Source organism: Dermochelys coriacea, chromosome 8 (assembly GCF_009764565.3).
Source record: "Dermochelys coriacea isolate rDerCor1 chromosome 8, rDerCor1.pri.v4, whole genome shotgun sequence".
Taxonomy (NCBI): Eukaryota; Metazoa; Chordata; order Testudines; family Dermochelyidae; genus Dermochelys; species Dermochelys coriacea.
Window position 1 is genome coordinate 49,299,696 of NC_050075.1, and position 23,602 is coordinate 49,323,297.

The 23,602-nt window shown below is 40.9% G+C and overlaps 1 protein-coding gene across 5 annotated transcripts in view; it reads left to right on the forward strand.

Moving 5' to 3' along the window:
* RABGAP1L (RAB GTPase activating protein 1 like) overlaps positions 1-23,602 on the forward strand; it is a 531,206-nt gene that overhangs the window by 107,062 nt on the left and 400,542 nt on the right. For all 5 annotated transcript variants that reach the window (XM_038413497.2, XM_038413504.1, XM_043491093.1 and 2 more), the window contains exon 11: positions 11,370-11,514. In XM_038413497.2, the coding sequence (XP_038269425.1) occupies positions 11,370-11,514 (145 nt within the window). The remainder of the gene's footprint in view (positions 1-11,369; positions 11,515-23,602) is intronic.

The window sequence follows — 23,602 nt, forward strand, 5'->3', positions numbered from 1 at the left end:
TCCACTGTTTTATTATCTATCTCTTTCTTAATGGTTCTAACATTCTGCACATTGAGTGGATGTTTTCATAAAACTATCTGCAGTGTCTCCACGATCTTTCTTGAGTGATAACTGATCCCATCATTTTGTGTGTATATTTGGGATTATTTTTTCCAATGTACCTTACTTTGCACTTAACATTGAGTTTTATCTGCCATTTTGTTGTCTCATCACCCAGTTCAGTGATCTTTTTGTAACTCTGCAGTCAGCTTTGGACTTAACACAAAATTATTTAAGATAATTATCTGCAGACTTTGCCATCTCACTCTTTACCCCTTTTTCCAGATGATTTACGATGAATATGTTGAACAGCACAGGTCTCAGTACAGATCCTTGGGAACCCCACTATTTATCTCACTCCATAATGAAAACTGACCATTTATTCATCTTGTAACCAATTATTGATCCATAAAAGTACCTTCCCTCTTATCCCAGGACTACTTAATTTGCTTTAGAGCTTTTGGTGAGGGACCTTGTCAAAGGCTTTCTGAAAGTCCAAATACACTATATCTACTGGATCTCGCTTGTCCAAGTGTTTGCTCACACCCTCAGAGAATTCTAATAGATTGGTGAGTGATGATTTCCCTTTACAAGAGCCATGTTGACTCTTCCCCAACATATTGTGTTTATCAATGTGTTTATTTGAAACTATTCTAAAAAACAAAATTATCAATGTGCCTGGTATTGAAGTTCGGTGTCCTGGCCCGTAATTGCCATGATCTACTCTGGAGCCTTTTAAAAAAAATATTGTTATGTTAGCTATTCCCCTGTCATCTGGTATGGAGGCTAATTTAAATGCTAGGTTACATACCACTTTTAGTAGTTCTGCAATTTCATATTTGAATTCCTTCAGAACTCTTGGGTGAATACCATCTGGTCCTGCTGAGTTATTACCATTTAACTGATCATGTTGTTCCAAAACCTCCTCTACTGACACCTCAATCTGGGACAGTGCCTCATATTTGTCACCTAAGAAGAATGGCTTGGGTGTGGGAATCTCCCTCACATCCTCTACAGTGAAGACTGATGCAAAGAATTAATTTAGCTTCTCTTGTTTTTCCTTGAGTGCTGATTCAGCACATGGGTCGTCCAGTGGCCCTATGGATTATTTGGTAGTATTCCTGCTTCTGACGTGCTTAATTTTTTTTAAGTGTCTTTTGCTGATTAGTCTTCAAATTCTTTTTTGGTCTGCCTAATTATACTTTTATACTTGATTTACCAGAGTTTGTGATTCCAGGGAGAACTGGAAGTCCTGGCACAGTCAATGAATTATAATGTGATTGGAATAACAGAGACTTGGTGGGATAACTCACATGACTGGAGTACTGTCATGGATGGATATAAACTGTTCAGGATGGATAGGCAGGGCAGAAAAGGTGGGGGAGTTGCATTGTATGTAAGGGAGCAGTATGACTGCTCAGAGCTGAAGTATGAAACTGCAGAAAAACCTGAGAGTCTCTGGATTAAGTTTGGAAGTGGAAGCAACAAGGGTGATGGCGTGGTGGGAGTCTGCTATAGACCACCAGACCAGGGGGATGAGGTAGACGAGGCTTTCTTCCAGCAACTCACGGAAGTCACTAGAAAGCAGGCCCTGGTTCTTATGGGAGACTTCAATCACCCTGATATTTGCTAGGAGAGCAATACAGTGGTGCACAGACAATCAAGGAAGTTTTTGGAAAGTGTAGAGGACAATTTCTTGGTGCAAGTGCTGGAGGAACCAACTAGGGGCAGAGCTCTTCTTGACCTGCTGCTCACAAACTGGGAAGAATTAGTAGGGGAAGCAAAAGTGGATGGGAACCTGGGAGGCAGTGACCATGAGACGGTTGAGTTAAGGATCCTGACACAGGGAAGAAAGGAGAGCAGCCTGGACCCTCTGCTTCAGAAAAGCAGACTTTCACTCCCTCAGGGAACTGATGGGCAGGATCCCCTGAGAGAATAACATGAGGGGGAAGGGAGTCCAGGAGAGCTGGCTGTATTTTAAAGAATCCTTATTGAGGTTACAGGGATAAACCATCCCGATGTGTAGGAAGAAGCAAGCCCCACTCCAGAGCCTGGCAGGTGCGCCACAACGCCATCCAGAATCGCCTGGTGAAAGCCATCGCACCGCGCCTGGGGGAGGTCGCCATGAACTCCACCATCCCTGGGACGGACAGCCAGTTGCGACCTGACATGGTAGTCACTGACGAGGACCAGAAAAAGATCATCCTAATTGACGTCATGGTCTCCTTCGAGAACAGGACCCCGGCCTTCTGCGAATCCCAAGCTCGTAAGCTGGAAAAATACGCCCCCCTGGCCGACACCCTGAGAGCCAAGGGCTCCGAGGTGCAGATGGATACCCTGATTGTCGGAGCCCTGGGCGCTTGGGACCCCTGCAACGAGCATGTGCTGCGGACCTGCAGGATCAGTTGACGGTACGCACGGCTCATGCGGCACCTCATGGTCTCGGATACAATACGATGGTCCAGGAACATCTACATCGAACACACCGGCCACCGACAATACCAGGAGGTGTGAGCCGGTACGACATCGTGCATCAACTATGGGAAAGGGACTGAGAGACTTTTTCCATCGGACCATATGAACTGGAACCATAAACTCACTGAACATTAAATCCCACCAAATGAGGGTAGATCCATCCTCATCATCGTATCCACTCATTATACTCCACAATGAATATGGCCATTGGAAAAATTGAAAAAGTCCAGTGGAGGGCAACAAAAATGATTAGGGGACTGGAACACATGATTTACAAGGAGAGGCTGAGGGAACTGGGATTGTTTAGTCTGCGGAAGAGTAGAGTGAGGGGGGGATTTGATAGCTGCTTTCAACTAACTGAAAGGGGGTTCCAAAGAGGATGGATCTAGACTGTTCTCAGTGGTAGCAGATGACAGAACAAGGAGTAATGGTCTCAAGTTGCAGTGGGGGAGGTTTAGGTTGGATACTAGGAGAAACTTTTTTACAAGGAGGGTGGTGAAACACTGGAATGCGTTACCTAGGGAGGTGGTGGAATCTTCTTCTTTAGAAGTTTTTAAGGTCAGGCTTGACAAATCCCTGGCTGGGATGATTTATTTGGGGATTGGTCCTGCTTTGAGCGGGGGGTTGGATAGATGCCCTCCTGAGGTCCTTTCCAACCCTGATATTCTATGATTCTATGATCTGACTTCCAATTTTTAAAGGATGCATTTCTGCCTCTGTGTCTTTTACTCTGCTGCCTAGCCATGGTGGCATTTTTGTGCTGCTCTTACTGTTTTTTTTATATTTTTGAGGGGCAGTATACTTTTAATTAGAGCCTTTACTATGGTGGGTTCAAAAAGTTTCCATGCACCTTGCAGGCACTTCACAGTGTGGCACCCACCTCTCGCGAGCTCCCACTTCTGTTTGGGTGTGTCGGTGGTCTTTAAACCAGTCCCAGCCTTGGTATTGGGCCATGCCCCCAGGACTTCCTCCCTGAAGGCAATGGTTTTGCCCTTTTAGTCTGTTCTGCCCCCCAGTTCTCCAACTGGACCTCCTGACACTTCAGTCCCCTTCTGGGGGTTTAATGCTGTCCAATTGTAGGCCCTTCCCCAGTGGCCTATGGTGGAACCCAGGTCCACCAGCTACTCTGTGTCCCTTCAGTAAAACTACATTCAGTTTCCTGGGCCACTTCCCCACAGCCCCAGCCTTCCCTGACACCTTACTCTTAGCTCTGGGCTCTTCCAAGTTCAGGCCTAGCAGCCAGTCAGGAGTTCTTCCTCGCTCCCCCAGTCCTTACTAGCACTGAGTTGTCTGTTGTGCTGCATTTCCCTTTGGGCAGCCAGGAGTACCATCTGCACTCTTCTAGCTCCAGCAAGGAACTGCCCCTCTCTCTCTCTCTGCAGCTCTTCTTTATTGGGCTCTCCTGGTCTCTGATTGGCTGCTTCCCCTGGAGCCACTCTAGCCCACTTGGAGGACCTCTCTACCACTCTTTTCTGGGACAAGTGTGGCAGGACCCTGACGCTTCCAGCAAGGGGCCTCAGATCCTAGTCCACTCCGTCACACTGTTCCATTTAGTTTCCTTTTAACTAGATTCCTTGTTTTGGTGGTGTTTTCCTTTTTGAAATTAAATGTGACTGTGGTGGGTTAGTTTGATGTTTTCTCCCCTGTAAGGATGTTAATTTTAATTATTTTATGGTCACTATTATTAAGCAGTTCAGTTATATTAATCCCTTGGGCCAGACCCTGTACTCCACTGTAGACTAAATCAAGAACTGATGCTTCCCTTGTGGGTTCCAGGGAAACAGCTTCAAAAGGCAGTTGTGACGGGATCCCCGGGGTGCAGCCTGAGACTGTGGGACCGCTGTGCCCCCTGAACTCTCTCCATCCTGGGCTGTCTCTCTCACAATGCCTTGCTAGTGACCAGCAACAAACCCCTCCAGGTGCTGTTATCACTCGGCACAATCACATGTGGAGACCCCACACCCAGCTAGATTGAATGAATGCTCCCAGAGCCACTCATGAATCACACATGGAAAGGCACCTGAGCCAAATCCCCCCACTTCCCAGCACTGTACCCCAGAAATATACCATCCTGGACTGCTCAAGATTGGCAGTGCAAATTTATTAATTGGTTCATCTTTCATCAATGGAAAGTGGATATACACCAGCCTTTGCAAAACTTGAGCAGATTTGCCCCACACTTCATACAAACTCACTGGTAAATATAAATGGTAAAACAAATTTATTGACTATAAAAGATAGATTTTAAGTGAAATTAAGTGATAGGCAAAAAGTCAGAGTTGGTTACCAAAAGAAATAAAATATAAACACGCAGTCTAAACTCTCAACCCAATTAGACTGGGCAACAACTAGACTAAGCAGTTTTTCTTACCCCACTGGATATTGCAGTCCTTAATATACAGATTTCACCCTTGAAATTTGGGCCAGTCCCCTCAGTTGGAGTCTTCAGAGTGTCCTTGTTGCTTGCAGCATAGGTGGGTGACGGTCCAGCATGGGCCCCCTGTGTTCGGTTTTATATTCTCAGTCCATGTGCTTGGAAAACACAAGTCCAGGCATGTCTGGGTGGGCATTGCTGAGTCTCCCGGCAAGGTTGAACAATTCCCTTGCTGTGGCTTCATGCAGGTGAGTCATTGCATTGTAGCTCCCTTTCTGGACAATGGTTGTTGCTGGGTTGATTGACATCCCGCCCAGGTGTTGGTCACTTTCCTTGCTGTTGCCTCTGGGGAGCTAATATCTGGTTGATCCCCCAAATTACAGCATGTTTTAGTGACAACCCTACAACACAATTCTCATAACTTCATATTAGGGCTGTCAATCACATTTAACTCATATGATTAACTCAAAAAAATTAATCACCATTAAAAAAATAATCGTGATTAATTGCACTTATAACAATAGAATACCAATTGAATTTATTAAATATCTTTGGATGTTTTTCTACCTTTTCAATACTGATTTCAATTACAACACAGAATACAAAGTGCACAGTGCTCACTTTATATTATTTTTGATTACTAATATATGAACTGTAAAAATGATAAACAAAAGAAATAGTATTTTTCAGTTCACCTCATACAGGTACTGAAATGCAGTCTCTTTACCATGAAAGTGTAACTTACAAATGCAGATTTTTTTGGTTACATAGCTGCACTCAAAAACCAAACAGTGTAAAACTTTAGAGCCTACAAGTCCACTCACTCCTACTTCTTATTCTGCCAATTGCTAAGATAAACAAGTATTAAAGGGGTAGCCATTACGGTAACTCCCTTCTCTGCATGTTCCAGTATATTTATGCTTGTATTTATAATTTTCACTCCATGCATCTGAAGAAGTGGTTTTTCACCTATGAAAGCTTATACCCAAATAAAGCTGTTAGTCTTTAAGGTACCTTCAGACTCCTCATTATTTAAGATAAACTAGTTTGTTTACATTGATGGGAGATACTACTGTCTGCTTCTTATTTACAGTGTCACCTGAAAGTGAGAACAGGCGTTTGCATGGCACATTTGTAGCCAGCGTTGCAAGGTATTTACATGCTAGATATGCTAAACATTCGTATGCCTCTTCCATGCTTCAGCCACCATTCCAGAGGACATGCTTCCATGCGGATGATGCTCATTAAAAAAAACAATGGGTCAATTAAATTTGTGACTGTACCCCTTCGGGGGAGAATTGTACGTCTCCTGCTCTGGTTTACCCGCATTCTGCATATATTTCATGTTATGACAGTCTCAGATGATGAGCCAGCACATGTTCGTTTTAAGAACACTTTCATAGCAGATCTGACAAAATGCAAAGAAGGTACCAATGTGAAATTTCTTAAAAATAGCTCCAGAATTTAACCCAAGGTTTAAGAATCTGAAGTGCTGTCCAAAAACTGAGAGGGACGAGGTGTGGAGCATGCTTTCAGAAGTCTTAAAAGAGCAACACGCCAATGCAGAAACTACAGAACCCAAACCACCAAAAAAAGAAAATCAACCTTCTGCCAGTGGTGTCTGACTCAGATGATGAAAATGAACATGCGTCTGTCCGCACTGCTTTTGATAGTTATCAAGCAGAACCCATCATCAACATGGAAGCGTGTCCTCTAGAATGTTGGCTGAAGCATGAAAGGACAGATGAATCTTTAGCACATCTGGCACGTAAATATCTTGCAACACCAGCTACAACAGTGCCATGTGAACTCTTGTTCTTGCTTTCTGGTGACATTGTAAACAAGAAGCAGGCAGCATTATCTCCTGCAAATTGTAACCAACCTTGTTTGTCTTGAGTGATTGGCTGACCAAGAGGTAGGACTGAGTGCACTTGTAGGCGCTAAAGTTTTACACTATTTTATTTTTTGAATGCAGATTTTTTGTATATAATTCTACATTTGTAAGTTCAACTTTCATGATAAAGAGATTGCACTACAGTTCTTATATGAGGTGAATTAAAAATATTTTTTTTACAGTGCAAATATTTGTAATAAAAAATAGTGAGCACTGTACACTTTGTATTCTGTGTTTTAATTGAAATTAATATATTTGTAAATGTAGTAAACATCCAAAAATATTTAAAATAAATGGTATTCTAATTATTGTTTAACAATGCGATTAACTTTTTTACTCACTTGATAGCCCTACTTCATATGCATTAATGATATACATATTTGGATAGAGAAATGACTTTGAGCAGATCATAACCTTTCCCCTGATACCTTACAAGGGATACTCTATATATAATATCACGATTATATACAAATGAGGAATATGGTGGATTACAGGGTGTTTCCCCCAGGGTACACAATGTCACAGTAGTCATTTATGGCATCCAGAAATTTTTCTGTCTGCATCCCTGTCTTGAGGTGACATATACCCAGTTAGTACTGGGATAATTGAAATCCCTCATTATTGTTGGGTTTTCTGTTTTTGTAGTCTCTATAAACTCCCTGAGTATTTCACAATCACTGTCACCACGTGTCATCACGTGGTCAGGTGATTGTTAGTATATTCCTGTTACTATACTCTTATTATTCATGTATGGAATTTATATCCATAGAGATTCGATAGTAAAGTTTGATTTATTTAAGTTTTTTACTATATTTGACTCTGCTTTCTCTCTCAGGTTGTGACACCCAGCCACCAGTGCAATCTACTGGAATTCTTACATATTTTGTGCCCCGTATTAATGTCACATGAATTATCATTGTTTCGCCAAGTTTCTGTAATGCCTCTTATTTCAATATCCTCATTCAATCCCAGGCACTCAGGTTCAACCATTTTAGTAATTAGACTTATAGCATTTGTATACAAGCACAATATTTAATTGTCTGCCTTCTTGTGATATTTCATGTGATGTCATCTACACTGCCCCCCCCCGGTGTGTGGAAGGAGCAGTGAGGGAATTTAATGTTATAAATTGTAGCATTAAATGATCATTATTAATGAAAATCACTATATAGATGATTGTAATGTTATATAATGCTTTAATAATATTGATTAAGACACGTACCTTCCTCAGAATACCATACAACAGATTTCTGTGCAAGTTAGATTTTGTCCTGAATATTTCACTTCATTACCCCGCCCCCCCCGCCCCCCCGAGCTCTGTTTCTCATTATTTGTATGAGGGGACTGTGTAGTTCAACCTAGGGAAGGTGGACTCAAGATACTGCATATTCCCTCTCTGTGGCTTTCCCAGGACTGTGAGTGTGTGATTTACATGATTTTGCATCCGTCCTTGCCATGCAGTGGAAGGGTGCATATGCTTCTTAGTATGTGTAAGCTTTACTGAATATTGTTCAGTAGAGTAGAATCCAAAGGTCCTCCCCATAGTTTTTCTGTCCTGCTTGACACCCGTTACTTGCAGCTTCCCGTTATTATTCAGTTCATTTTGGAATTATGTAGAGTTTCATACTCCTGCAATAAACATTGATCCATTTTCTCTAGAGATTTACACGTCTAATTGATATTGGCTCAAGATCTGAAGAGTGGAGTCTGATCTTCTAATTTGTGTTGTTTTGCAGTGGAACCACAACCCCTGTGGCTGACTTAAATGAATAGGACTGACTTAATTTTGTTGATCCTAAACTAGAATGACAATTGTCGCCTTACTAAGGGATAAAACAGTTAGTGCTGAACAGCTAGTGATGTTTTTACTGTACAGTAAAGGCACAGACTACACTGAATGCCCACCTGACTAAGTCAATCTATGCAAGCTGTTTTCTTTGGCACTCCAGCTCTTCAGTTTTACAATAAAGATGAGTGAAATACAGTAGAATTTATAAGAAACACAAGTATGTGAAAATGTGGAAGACTGCAGCACTTTCCAGTTTTAAAGAGCATACACTATAATCCTTTTTATTTGATACTTATCATAAAATATAGCTTCTTTCTTGGTCCAAATAAACTTTAGTCAGCAGGGCATGTTTCAAGGAAACCTTTGCCTTTTTTTGAGCTAATTTTAAGGGTATCAGTGGGAAGTAGGTTGAGGGGGCATTTTTGGTGATTAGAAGAGTCCTAAATGTTGTCAGTGGGCTAATCTGAAGTTTTTAATGTATTTTTAAAATGTTTGTTTATATGTGCCTTGAGTTTCAGACAAACGCATTTTTAAAAAAATGACATTTAAACAGATTTTTGAATACTATCCCAAGTCCTCAGAATAATGCTAAAGTTGTATAACTGTAGTGTTCTCAATAACACCCCTCTCTAGCCCTCCAAAAGGAATGTCCGAGACTTTGATAAATGATGAGATTATCAGTGTCGACATAATTGCTTGACCAGGGGCCTTGCAATTACCTGATACTGACATCCTGGGAGATGAAACATGTATGCATTGATCATGGACCCAATGCCTCCCTGCTATATTTTACTAATCAAAAGGGTAATTTCTCTAAATTATAAACTGTAGCCAAATTTCATCCCGCACTTCCAGAACTGTATGGAAAACTGTCTGAATCTCGGAGAGAGAGAGAGAGAGAGAGAGAAAAGGACCCATGCCCTGTTTTTTTCGGTTATAATAGAAACAGGTGTGATGGACTGATCAGAGTAGGGGGGAAACGCTTGATTTTGTCCAACCACAGGCAGTCCAGATTTAGACTGCCCCATGGAACAGTTCCACCAACTGGAATTGAAACTACAGGAGGTATTTAGAGTGGAAGGTGTTAGTTACTGCGGGTGGAAATTGGCCAGCAAGCTGCAGTTAATGCTCTTTTTTTTTTTTTTTTTAATGAAAGGTGCCAGGAGCTCTTAAGTGACAAGTGGTCAGTGCCTTGGTTTTACACAGCAGATTCTCATATGTTACTCTTTTTTTTTTTTTTTTTGCTGAGAGAGGAAACAGTAATATCTTATTCTAATAAGTAGTATAGTGGTAACTTTTTTTTTCTTTCACTTATCCTTTATTGAATATTCCTTTTTTCTCCTGTGGGTAACACCGTGCTTCTGAGACAAATTTAACACCACCTCTGTAAGACTGCTTTCATTTGATTTTTGATGCTGACTTTACATTATTAGCCTGTTTGAAAAATGACTATTTTAACTGTGATTATGTAAGATTTGCAAAGAATGAAGCAGGCTGAAAAAACTCTCATCTAAAACTGGTCTTAAAATGTACTTTTTGGCTTTACTTTATCTCCAGTTCACTTAATAACAGCTATTTGGCTTTATTGTTGTAAAACCATATGAAAATACATGAATCATGATACTTTTTGAATAATAATATTGAGTACATCAAAGAAGAAACTTTTTAACATGGGAGTGGGGAGTAAGGAGAGATGTATATACTGTTCTCTGATTTTTGGGAAATGAAGCAGCTGGGGCACGTGTTGGAGGGGAGACATCTAGGAATAGTCCTGGTGTCTGGTTCTCTTCTCTTTCAAGATTTAATGTGGACACACTAAAGAGCTATTTTACTGTTTTTTTTTTTTTTCTTCCAGACTTATCAAATTCATTTATCCAGTCTTCAAGATTTAAGTACATTACATTTTTAAAAATATGAAGTACAAGTTGTTTTAATCAACACAAAAATTTGATGGGTCTTTAATGGATCGTTTGTCACACTTCATTCATGCTAAATAAAGAATGTCAGAAAATGTATTCCTTTGTGTGCCTTGAAAGTTATCAAACTTAGGCACAATCAGGTATGAAGCTACTTCTGAGTGTCAAGTGCCCTCCAGTGAGAGTGCCTTATTCCCCAAATTGTTATAACTAGGGATATTGAGCTTAGGCATCCCAGCTAATTTCAGCTACTGGTAAAACATAAATACACTGGATACAAATCCTAAAGGGCTCCTGGGATTAAATGGAAGATATTGTGGTCCCTGGAGCACAGGTGAATGTGTGCACTGTACACAACCTACTTCTAAGGATCCTTTCATAGCATGTTGCTCATGCAGCGCGTACTGTAATCTTTCTGATGCGGAATATGCTACCTACTGCCAACTCTCAACATTCTACAAAATGCCTAAAAAACTCAAAAATATTTGGTGGTACTTTTTATTATCACAATATTTTTCCTGTCTGTTCTTTGCAATTTTTTCTTGAAGCAGTCCCCTCTCTGTCTCAGTTTGTTGCATTTAAATTGTAAAGTTTGTGTTATAATTCCTCAAATACATAAAGGTTGTTGCAGGAGGAGTTTTAACAATAATTGTTGTTCTGCCTGTTTTCATTGTTTTTCTTCTTCCTCAAATTACATTCAGCAGTGTCGTATACTAATCTCAATCCACATGTGCAACTTCCATTGAAATTGTACAGTGTCTTGCCCCCAAACTACTTTGTCAGTTCTTGGTTTAAGCCTATTTTGAACAAACCAGCAAAAACATGGAATTGGCGAATAGCAAGAACCTAACATTAAAACTCATTTTATGTCCTTATTTTTAGTCTGAAGGGAAGAGCCACACAAATGCTGGAGATGCAATTTATGAAGTTGTAAGTTTGCAGCGGGAGTCTGAGAGAGATGATGAATCAGTCAGTCCAACAAGTGGAGGGGGTCCACTATCGCCACAGGAGGATGAGGCAGAAGAAGGTAAGAGTAAAATGAACATGTAAAATTCCTGTATATGCTGCTTTTTTCATAGTTTTTCTGCCTTTTATTCCCATATCTGTTTCTTCCTCTTTGTGCCCGTCAGGGATGTATTATAATAGCAAAAAAAAAAAAAAAAATCATGTCTTTCACAACTAATGCATCTTCACTACCAGCAATAGTGTCCAACACTTTTAGACTGTCCCATCTAGACTGTTTTACCAGATGCAGCAGCAAGCAGGGTGCATCCATACAGCACTGTGCACCAAAACTTGCCATTCCTCCTCACCTGTGAGGCTAATAAGATAACAAGCTTCTGTTAAAGGGTTTTTCTTCCAATCAGAATCCATTATTCTCTAGAAAGAGCTCTCATAATTAACAGTGATGCCAGGAAGCTCTTAGCTGTTTATAGTAGTAATGATTTCTGACTCAATCCCTGGTGCCTGTGGATCATTTTTATATAACTTAAAAAATATTTGTGGATTTTTTCCTTCATGCTAGCAGTCTATCCTGAATATATTTTAAATGTGTAGTAAGTGTCCTTTCAGCAGCTTGTTTGATGGAGCAGGCGTCAATTACTATTGCACAATTAATTCCTTTTTTCCCAGTGACTATTATTGAGAATAACAAGTGATTGATTGTTCCAGAATGTAATGAACACTGCTATTAGAGAATAAATATTCTCTAGAGCTTGCCCTCTTGATGTTGTGTAAAACAGTTTTATTTAAAAATAGGGTAAATAAGAGTACAGAGGTGTGCACAGCAGGAAAAATAAAATGGTAAGTTAAACCTAATGTTAGTTTCCATATGTTAAATTCGAAATTTGTGCAAAGGAAATAATCCTCTTTTAAAAATGTCATTACGATGTAACATTGTTCTCATGGAAACTGCATTTAGAGTACTTGCCTAGAAGTTATCTATCCTGCTAGATGTGCAGATTAAATGAGTCACTGCCAGTTGTTCTACATATATTTCCATTCTTATGTACCTTCTTTTGCAGATTATTAATTATTATTATGGAAAAATATAATAGTTTAAAATTCCAAAGTTTTTTTTCATTTGTATTTTAGATCTTGAACTAAGATTTATTTATTTGTTTAATTTCTGTTTAGGGTCAGGGACCATAAATACCTGGCTCCATATTCCACCCGCCTCCCTTTTTACCTGGTCCTCACTATGGCATATATTCTGTATTGTAGGGACTTTCCCATCTCATAGGCTAACAGTTAGTTCATCCATGTATGGATTTTGAGGGGTTGTTCTTTATTCTTTATGAAGTGCTGTTCCCCACTCTATTCGCTCCATCATTTTCCTCATGATTAATTGTATGACATTTGAAGCTTGCAATATTATTTATTTATATAAGGCCATAAAAGTGTATGATGCCTTATTTGCATCCTCTTCTTGCTTGCTTACCCTTTGTAGCTATCTCAATTTCTGCCAACCCCAGGGCTAAGCATGCCATGGTCCTTTGTGAGCTAGCTGACTCATGCCATGATTAGGAGTGGAAATGTCACTTTAAGAAATAGGACAGAATAGTCTTTCAGTCCATATATGAAGAGAGTGGTTCAGAAGGACTTTTGTGCTGCTGTTCTATTGGCAGACGTGGATTTTCTTCCCATGGTGGTTTTAAGGTCATTAGCATTTTAATGTGAATGGGAAATACATTTCATTGTGTCATAAGAGCAAGAACTTATAGAAAATCGGGATTGTGTTTTTCTAATAAATCATACCTTTGTTCTTACTGGTGCTTTGGTTTCATGACACTAACTTCCAGTTTGTCTTTTTTAAAGATCTCTGCAAAATCATACAGTGGCCATTTAGGAATTTTTCATATCAACCTAACATACATTTCCATTACATTTTATCGCTAGCACTGCAGCTCATATTTCTGTCAGCTCAGTCATCAGACCTGAGAGCTGGAGGCGGCACAGAAATGTTCCCCTGCTTAGGGGATCACTATAGTCTGTCTTAATTAATATTAACAGCTTGCTTGTCAAAGCAAAATAATGCATTGAACCTCCACACTAAATTGCCTTACCTTGCTAACAAGTTTCAGAGTAGCAGCCGTGTTAGTCTGTATTCGCAAAAAGAAAAGGAGTACTTGTGGCACCTTAGAGACTAATAAATTTGTTAGTCTCTAAGGTGCCACAAGTACTCCTTTTCTTCTTGCTAACAAGGTTGCTTAATTCAGACTATAATTTAACTAAAAAGAGATCCTGATATATATTGACTAAACTTTCTCTTGTATGTTGTTGGAAGAGGTCTCAAGTGAAATGAATTAGGGTATCTGTGCTCATGTTCATAATGCATGGTAAAGTAGCGGGAGAGTGAATTATTGTGTAATTTTGAATTTTGACAAGGTGCAAGGCATGGCTGGTTCAAGCACACTTATAGGGGCCTCCTTTGTAATCATTTATTCATTTCCTCCCCCATTTAAATTTGCCCTAGCAGAAGTCCCCAGACAAAGAGCCATCAGTGGCCAGGAAAGAACCCCAGAGGATGCACCTAGATGGGGGCAGCATGAAACACCTGAAAGTGGGGGTCTGGAGGCATTCTCTAGAAAAGGGACAATATGAAATAGCTAGGAGAGTGGAGACTTAGAGGACCCCCATGAGGGGCAACATGAAATGAAGTTAGGCAGCTGGTAACTAGTGAGGAAAAGACAATTCTCCCTCACCTCTCCTGGTCATCTAAGACCCAAACTTGAAGTTCAAGTATCCCCCTCATGCTGCTGTTTCCTCACATGCCTGGCCAAGCTTCCTGAGAACTGCTTCTCAGAACAGAGCAGATCTTCTTTTTGGAGGGCTGGGAGGTGGCTGGGGAGGGAAGCAGTTTTCAGGCATATGAAGTACAGCATAGGGTTTCTCAAATTCACTCCTTATAGTGTGTGATGGAGGAATGAAGAACAAGTAGGCACTAAACTATGGCAAAAAAAATGAAACTGTTGCTCATTACTGTTCCAATGGTTGCAGCTGAACTGATTCTCCCTGTTTTTCCATCCACTGGGGGTTCTATAGCCTGCCAGAATTGGTCCTGATATAAGGTCACCAAATTGTGAAAGGTGTTAACCTCAGTTTCCTCCTCTTTCACACAGATACTTGGGGGAAAGAGTATAAACTGGTTGCTTAGGAGATAGTTGGAGATTGCTCATGGAAAGGCAGGTTTTCACACTTGAGGTCCTAAGACTGGATTGATTAGGGGAAGGGGAAAAGTATTATTTTTGAGTTAATGTATTTTGATTTCTAATGATATTGGCTACCCTTTGAAGATGATCCTTGATGACTAGGTCTGATTTTTGTTTCTGCTGAGTCAGTCCACCAGCTCAGTGCTCTTTTGATATGAAGTCGATATACAGCAACTAGGTGTAAATAATTTCACAAATTAACTTGTCATCTTTGTATCTCCCACAGTCATTAAACTGTTATTGCAATGATGGCTTTTGAGTTCTCTTGATATAGTTTTGTATGATTTCAAAAACTAGGCCTCCCTGCTGTTGCCCACATAAAGTCATACTTAATATTCAGTGCTTTCAGAAAGTAGTTCAGATATAGGAAATAGATGATAAATAAAATGCTTTCTTTACTAATGTGCCAAAATTATACAAAAAGTTGAGTTTATTTAATGTATAGCCAACTGTAAGGTAGTTTTAATGGCATTGTTTTCCTAAGTGAACTTTTATATTTTTGTAAATTGGCAAAGAATAGTCTTCAAAAACTGATTCCTCCTTTAAAAAAAAAAAGAAAAGAAATAAGTAACACTTTATTAGTCAGGTGACGCTTCTGGAGAGAGTAGCTTGATAATTAAGAAGCATCTACCCAAAGGTCAGTCATCTTACAGAACATTTGCATGATTTCCTGAAATGCAGTGCTGAATGGAAAACTAAGGAACAGTCAGCCTTTTGCTATAGCAACAGATTTCTTAAAAATGATTAGGCCTCCACCATGGCTGACACACCAGGAATTGAATTGGGCATCCTCCAAATATGAAAGCATGAGTCTCTGCACTGATGCTCGTGCAGAAGGAAGGGACTGTGCTATTGGAGCCATGTTGGAATGTGATTAAACATACATGTGAATCTTACTAGGGAGGCGAAGTTGAATTTTTTTGTTAACAAGTTCAGGGGTAGAGGTGGAACTTCAGGAGGGAAGAACAAATGTATAGCAAAGTCCCCTGGTCCTGGGACTCTTTTGAGATGGCTTCACTCTCCAGAAATAAGAACAAAGTAATAGCATGTGAGGATTGCGACATGAAGGGAGAGGTTGGTGTTGCATATAGATACCATGAAATTCGAAGATGAGAGGGAGATCCAAGTGATGGAGGGGTCTGAGCGCTGCAGAGAAATCTGAGAGAGTTATGTATTGGAGGGCCCAGAAAGAGAGAGTAGATAAGGACAGAGTGAGCAATGTAAAATGATCTGATCATCACCTCAGAGTATGGTAAAAGACAAAAAATATAGTAAGACAAAAACACCACATCATCTGTGCATGAACAGTTTTCATAAAGCAATCACTCCATATCTAATTTTTCAATACTTGTCCTCAAAGGAAACGTGCACAATTTCTTCAAAAGGCAAGCCTATTAACTTAAATTCAAAGTCAAATAAACAACAAAAGCCATGAACTTAATGGGGACATGGTTTTGTGGCTCATTCTAACATTTTGTAATAAACCACACTGTCTTCTCTCCTTAATTGCCCACTTCAAACCCTGCATGCATAACTGTCTATCTCCCAATTGCCCATTTCATTTAGTCTGTCCCAACTGGTATTTAGGGCAGACATTCTGATTTCCTTCCCCAGACTTGAAGAGCTCTGGGTAGCTCGAAAGCTTGTACCTTCCAACAACAAAAGTTGGTCCAATAAAATATAGTATCTCACCCACCTTGTGTGTCTCGTACTCTGGGACCAATATGGCTACAACAACAGTGCAAAGATTTATGAAGTTGACTTTGAAAGAAGAAAAGTTGTGGAGTGGGGAGGGACAGGAAACTGCATCCGATGAAGTGAGCTGTAGCTCATGAAAGCTTATGCTCAGATAAATTTGTTAGTCTCTAAGGTGCCACAAATCCTCCTGTTCTTTTAGCAAGAGGAAAGAATCTCAGTGGCATCACCATGGTCTGTGGGGCAGGAGAAATGAGAATGAGAGAATCAAGGAGTTACAGAAGCAGAGTTAGTGGAGGAGAGTAGTATCTCAGAATGAATTTCTATTTTGTGGAAGTTACATAAGAACTAATTAATTACATAAGAACCATTGGGGGGAGTAGTCAATTCTGCATTTTTTATACAAACTAAAAATAGCTGATATTTTATTTAATTCATAAGAACTGTGTCAGAACCCAAAATAGGCTGCTGCTGTTGGGTCCTCCCTCAACCAAACAGAACTTAAATGTGCTTTGGCTTTTAATTCCCATTGTAGTCATAAAAAATAAAAACTAAAATATAAAACTTTTCAATTCTTGAGGACAGTCTGTTAGAAGGTCATCTTGTCCTATGTTCAATCAGACAGAAACCTTGGTTGCAGTCCCACAAGATTTAACCTTTTTATACAACAGCTTCTAATGCGTGCAAATCCATAGCGTTTCACTTAAAAAAAAAAAATTACACCTGAGATGAGTCAATATTTCATTTTTACAGGTTGTACATTTGGTTCTCTAACATTAGACCATTCTTACTGCATTGCAAGTTAACCTTTCAATTATTAAAAATACATTGAATCAACTCCTGCAGCAATATTATTGTGCTATTGGGTAGTTTCTAATCCCTTTAGGAGGTGAAAAATTTAGTACAGTATATTGCTGTATATTTTTTTTCTCGCTCTGAATGATGTAACACGCACTTGACAGTTTAGTTTGATTTATGTTCATACTGTAAAGTGAGTGATTCAAGTGTGAATTCTCAGTTTTAAAAAAATAAATATTTAAATGCATAACATTTCCATGGGATGCAAACCTACCTAGAGTTGTATGACGTGAATTTTTCATGTCAAATATTGAAATTTGGAATTTTATGGCTGCTTTTCTTCAAGAATTATTTTATAACGAAAGTTGCTAAGGGGCAGTAGTTTGGAGTTAGGGTCCTAGCTGCATGACATCCTTTCTTCTCTCTCCTGTACCCAAGTCTCCCCAACTCTATGAAAATTTGTCTGTGTGAACTCATTTGTGATTCAGGTCAGGAGTGGATGGGACAGGGATGATGGGTGCTCTGTGCAGCATCATATTCTTCCTTCTTCCAAATCCACAGGACACATAAGTGCAAATTGTGGTGGACTGGGTAAGCATTATATGAGTGGATTCTCCCTTCTCTCTGTCAAACCCGCTCCCCTTGAGCACTAAGTGATAGTTTCCATCTGCAGCAAGTTCTGTATGATGATCTTCGCAGCATAGGGCTTTTCTGTGAATGACCATGGCCCTCTGTGGATATCCTGATATTCATGAGTATTTGGTGGGATTCTATGGGTTCTTCTTTGATTGATGGTCTCTATACGTATTCCACATTTGGGTATGCATGTGTACCATGTGCCTGGGTTCAGAAATTTTTAGTATGCAGTGTTCATTGGTCTGGGATGTGAAGTTACTCTCCTCGTACTCCAAACAGACTATAAAGGGTAGTGTGAACCGACACCTCTCCAGTTCCTTCATACCACCACATGGACGGAGTCAGAATCCTCCTTGTCCACTTCGATCTTCCTTTACTGTGAATCTGTGAATATAATTTATAAATAGTTGCAAATAGTTTAGGCTTTTTTAGTGTTTTTATAGTAAGCATAATTGGTTTAGTTCTTCTCACCCCAGGGAGCTTCTCCTTCTGAAGAGGGACTATGCCAAGAATTCTGGTGTTCAAGAATTCTCTCTCCTGCACCTTTACCATCAGCAACTACCACCAGCACTGCCTTTATTGCCTTGGGGAGACTCTTATTGCCACCAAGTGCCACATCTGCTGCTCCTTCCCTCCCCAAACTCATAAGGGACGCGAGCTTTCTCTGCAGAAGCACCTCATGGAGTAGGACGTGAAATCTCATTCAGATTCAGGCTGCAGAGACCTTCCCCATACAACGCCCTCAGACTATGAGCAGCAGACCTCCGAGCATGACCTCCAGAGTCGAGGCAAAAGCTCTTAAGTCTAAGAAACCCTCTCACAGGAGAAGGGGACATAAACATAGGCATAAGGACAGATCTCTGTCCAGATCTGCTTCTAAGAGAGAGGATTCCGCCCCATCCTGTCAGTCAAATGAGTCCTCATGTGAGGGTTCTAAAGAGTTAGGTCTGTGTAACCCTTCTGTACTAGAAGGACAGGCATGAAGGAAGAAGGATCCAATCATATTGGGTCCAGCTCCATCCTGCAAACCTAATGAGTGGTACTCAACGGTTCAGTGTAGGAGTTCAATGCTGGGGATCCCATCCGATGGTGCCGATGTTCTCGCAGTGGCATATTATCAACTGGGCCCACAGGACCCGTGCCCAGGGTCCCTGGCCAATTGGGAGACACTGGAAAAATGGGCATCCCGCCCACAGTAGACAAGCACTGGGCGGGGCAGGGGAAGTCTTTGCATTCGCCTGACCCCACTCCCTGCTGCAGTGCCGGGTGGGCAGGGGAAGCCCCTATTCCCCAACCCTGCTAAACGACTGGGCAGGTCTAGTGCTCCCCAGGAGCCGCTCAGACAGAGAGAGGAAGGGACGGGGCCAGACTCGGAGCCGGAGATGAAGGGGCGGAGCCAGAGCCTCTCCAGCTATGCTGGAGTGCTGCCTGGGAGAGAGCCTGGCTGGGAAGGGGCAGCAGCCCGTTTCCTGCTCAGGCTCCGCAGAAATGCGGGGCAGTGGGGGAAGCTCCAACGCCCCGACCACCGCTGCAGTCCTGGGACTGGAGAAGATCTGGCTCCCTGCTGCGGCCTCAGGGCCCAGGTAAGGGGCGGGGGCAGAGCTTTCTGGTCTTGGGGCCATAGCAAGGGGTGGGGCAGAAAGGAGCAATTTACATTGCGGACCTTATTCATGCACCCAGTAGTGCAAACTGAGGACAAATGGACTGTATGCATGGATGTGCTAGCACTTATACATATTAAAAAAAACATTGTGGAATCTGCATTGACACTTTCAAAAATCTGGTCTATCAACTCTGGTTCAATTCAGTTGGCTTTCTGGAATGCTTAAAATGTGATTTTGATAACCACTTTATTTGCTAATCAATCAAAGGCTAAAATATAGTCACTTCAATTTATGCTCTGTAAAATTGACATTTTACCTTTTAAATAATAAATGACAGTAAATTGTGCAGAGTGCAGAAATGAGCCAGCTCTTGAGATTGAACCACTGTGATCACATTACACCTGCCCTGCATTCTTTACCTTAGTTACCTATAAAATGGCATATTGATTTTTTTTAAGGTATCCTTATTGGTTTATCAAGTCTCTGGGGGCGGGGAGGGGTGAAGTTACCCTATGCCCTTGATAACCTCTGTGACCTTTTTTCTGGTGAGTGTCTGGGTTCTGATGCAAATTACATTTTAGGTTTTCACCTTTGTACCTTAGGTTGATTGACTTGTACCCTTACTGTTGTGGTTCCTAGGGGTTATGAATTGCTCCCACTAGATATCCAAGTATCTCTCGTTCCACGCTTTAAAATAAAATAAAAAAAAAAACCCTTCTCTTTTTTGCCTTTTCATAGAGATGTCAAACTCTGATGATACGGTACATTTTGAAGGAATTTACATTTTTAGGAGCACTTACCTATTGTGCTGCATTTAATTGGCTTTGTCATCAATGTGGGTGTAAAACTAGTGAACTGTAAAGAGAATTATGCTGAATGAAGACTGGGGGAAAATTATCTATTAAGATTTAAGTGAAGTATATACTAACTTCTAATTATCCATGGTTAGCACCCTTTTGTATTTGCTATTTATGACTATACATGAGTGGAGTCTTCTCTTTTTGTACAAATGTTTTTACAAACACATTTTTGCTCTATAGCTGAGCAAACAAATGAGTAAACAAAAGTTGTTTTGAGTAAAAGTAGGGCAGGGCCCCTATAGGATTTTATCTGAAAATGAGGAAGAAGCTAAGGATTAAGGCAGAGTGGGCTGGAAAGGTCCACTGGACCATGTTTGCTTCAGAGGCTGCAGGGAGAGGGACTATTGCTGTCTGCAAGTCAGGTGAGCCAGTGTGCGCAGAATAATATTGCTCTAATCTAACATCACATCACCCCATGAAGAGGAGCAGCAGCAGGGAGGAGATCTGGCAAAGATTCATCCAGAGGATCCCTCATCTGTGAATTGGGATTGCTGGTTCTTTTAGGGTCTGTGCCACAATTCCACCAAGCAGTAGATTGGAAAGGGGGAAGAGGAGGGAAGGAGAGAACTGGCTCATTGTGAAAACTATTTGCTGTGGACATGGAAGCAGTGTGACACGCACCATAATATTGCTTAAATGTTTAGGCTACAACTTTATTTAAAATATTACCTAACTGGGGTAACCACCTCAAACTATCCAGTAAGGTTGTTCCACTGCAGCTCTCTTATGTGGTATACCCTGATGTACTATAAACTTGTGTGTGATTGTGAAGGTCATGCACCCTCTCCACCCTCAGCTCTGCTAAGGCACCCTGACTGGAAGCCCAAGTCTCCTGCCTCCAAAGTGGAGAAGGAGAGAGAAGATGAGTTGCAAGCAGCATGAGACACATTGGCATGCCCCCTCGCCGTGCTGTGACCAGGGTCAATGCCCAAGTAGGCCACTAGATTACAGCGCTCTCAGTGGGACCTTTCTAACCCGCCAACTGCACTGGAATCTGCCAAAGATGAAATAATTAAACTCCAAAGCCAGACCTCTTGAATGCCAGGTGGAAGGTAAAAAAAAACCCAGACAGCAATTTGCCAATTTTGCCTTATGAGAAAAATCCTTTCCAGATGCCGAAACTGTTGATTAGCCTAGCTCCCATAATCACTGCAGACCAAGCAACTAGACTGAGATGGGCAGGGCTGAAACTGGGAGCCAACAAGGGTTACCCTGTCCAGGCAGAAAACTGCATCCACCCTTCCTCATGCTCCACCTGGCCCAGCACCACCCACATCAGAACCGTGGCAGGGGCAGTGGATGGTCAGGCCGAGATATAGCACGTTATCCTCTCACCCCCCCACCCCCACCCCATGCAGTATAAGGAGGGAGGGAGGGAGAGGAGAAAGAAGCAGCCCCAACATGATGAAGTAAACCAGGATTGCAAGAGCAAAGGTACATGAAACACTGCCTCAGCTGCTACTAGTTGAGAGGCCAAAAGCTGTTGCCATTGTTCCCAGCCACATCAAAGCCATGCCCTGGATAGTGGGGTGAACAAATATTTACTTGAATGAGAGGTGAAGTGTCTCCCCTTTTGATTTATGTCCTCCTTCCATCAATGTACCTCCTTTTCCTCTACTGGCAATGTATGTCCTTACCCTACTTATGCCATCCACCTCTAGCTTCCCATTCAATCTAAGCAGGAGAATTGTGTCTGGAGGAAGTGGGAGTGTGTGTTTATTGTGTTAACCTTTCATTCACACTCCCCATATTTTAAGTTTTTGCTTGAATAGTTGTAGCTTAATGTTTGCTAAAATTATTCTAAAATATTTTGAAACAAATATGTTAGGATGGGGGAACTGTTTTACTGTTAAAGTAATTCATGGGTGACTTGAGGTGAGCATTTCTAATTTTTGAGTGTTTGGAGTACTAAAACATTTCACTGCCCAGCAAATTATTTGAACATTAAATCTCATAGTTGGGCCATTTGTTATATTTCTCCAGTTGGTTTCCTGACAGACCTTGCAGAATTCTGAAAGTATCACACAAACATAATGTATTGGTATTAAGAAGAGAAAAATTGTTTTAAACAAGCTTAAAAATTAAATTGCAGAACACTAGCAGTAGTAACAGCCTCTTTAGATTACCAGGTCTTTCATCCCCCAGGTTTCATGAGCAGACTTTACTTTAGCCTTTTTCCACAACAGATAACAGATGTTCAAGAGAATATGCAACAGTTTGCCTTTACAGGTCATATAAATCTACAATAATGCTAAACTATGACTAGACATCAGTAGGAAGATATGGCCATTGCCTCCTACAAATTTTTAGATTTCATATGAGTACAAAGATGCAGATGAATGCAAACAGTGTAATCAAATGCAACAATAAAAACATGGTCAGACTGAAAGTTTTGATGTATTGACTTGCACTAGCACTCAGTTGTCATTGATGCTGCCTTCCTGCTGAATGCCAGTCCTTGAGTACCAAAGATAGTATTTTGGTGGTTGCTCTAGCTTTGTCTTGCAGGACCTTGCCCACTCCCATACAATATTATATAACTGAAGCCAAATGGTCTGCAAAAAAAGGCAGTATATGTTCTCTTTGAAGATCAGACAGACCTTTTCAGATTTTCACCAAGGAGCCCATAGTCCTTGAATGTTGTCCTCATTCCTATCCAACTCTATTTTCTGTTCTTCCCTGCTGCTAGTAGATAAGTATTTTTTTTTTTTTTAGCATGGAAGAGGAAGTTTGTTTTGATTAAGTAATTTTCTTCACATTACCTGTGTATTACCTACCTTTCTAAAGTGTCACTCCAAGTAAGTTTGGGGGGAAGGAAGGATGAAACTGTACAGGTGAAAGTCCAGTTGCAGATCCCTTTCACTATGCGAATACAACTAAGAGTCTGTATTGGGCAGTACAACAATGGGACCTTGCATATATCCTACCTGTATTGGGGAATGAAGGGGAGAGACATGATGAGCATGATATAAATATTAATAAAGTCTGTGGCCATCTGTGCAGCCCTGGCTTCAGCTGAATCTACTGGGCGCATGGGGAAAATGTTGACAAGTCTGAAGTTCTTCAGATTGCTTCACAGGGATCTTTTCACCTCTGAATTGCCTCTGTCATGCTGCTGCTGTTGTTACTGTTGCACTCCTCTGAGCAGCACGATGCTCCCTGATGTTTGGATCAGGTCCTTGCTGAATGCATGTTGCCAGTCTATTAGTCTTTGCTATCAGTTCTTTGCCTGTTGCCCCCACAGGAAGGAAAGGAACACACATAAAATACATCTGACATTTTAAAAAGTTGGGTCCATGTACATAGCCACA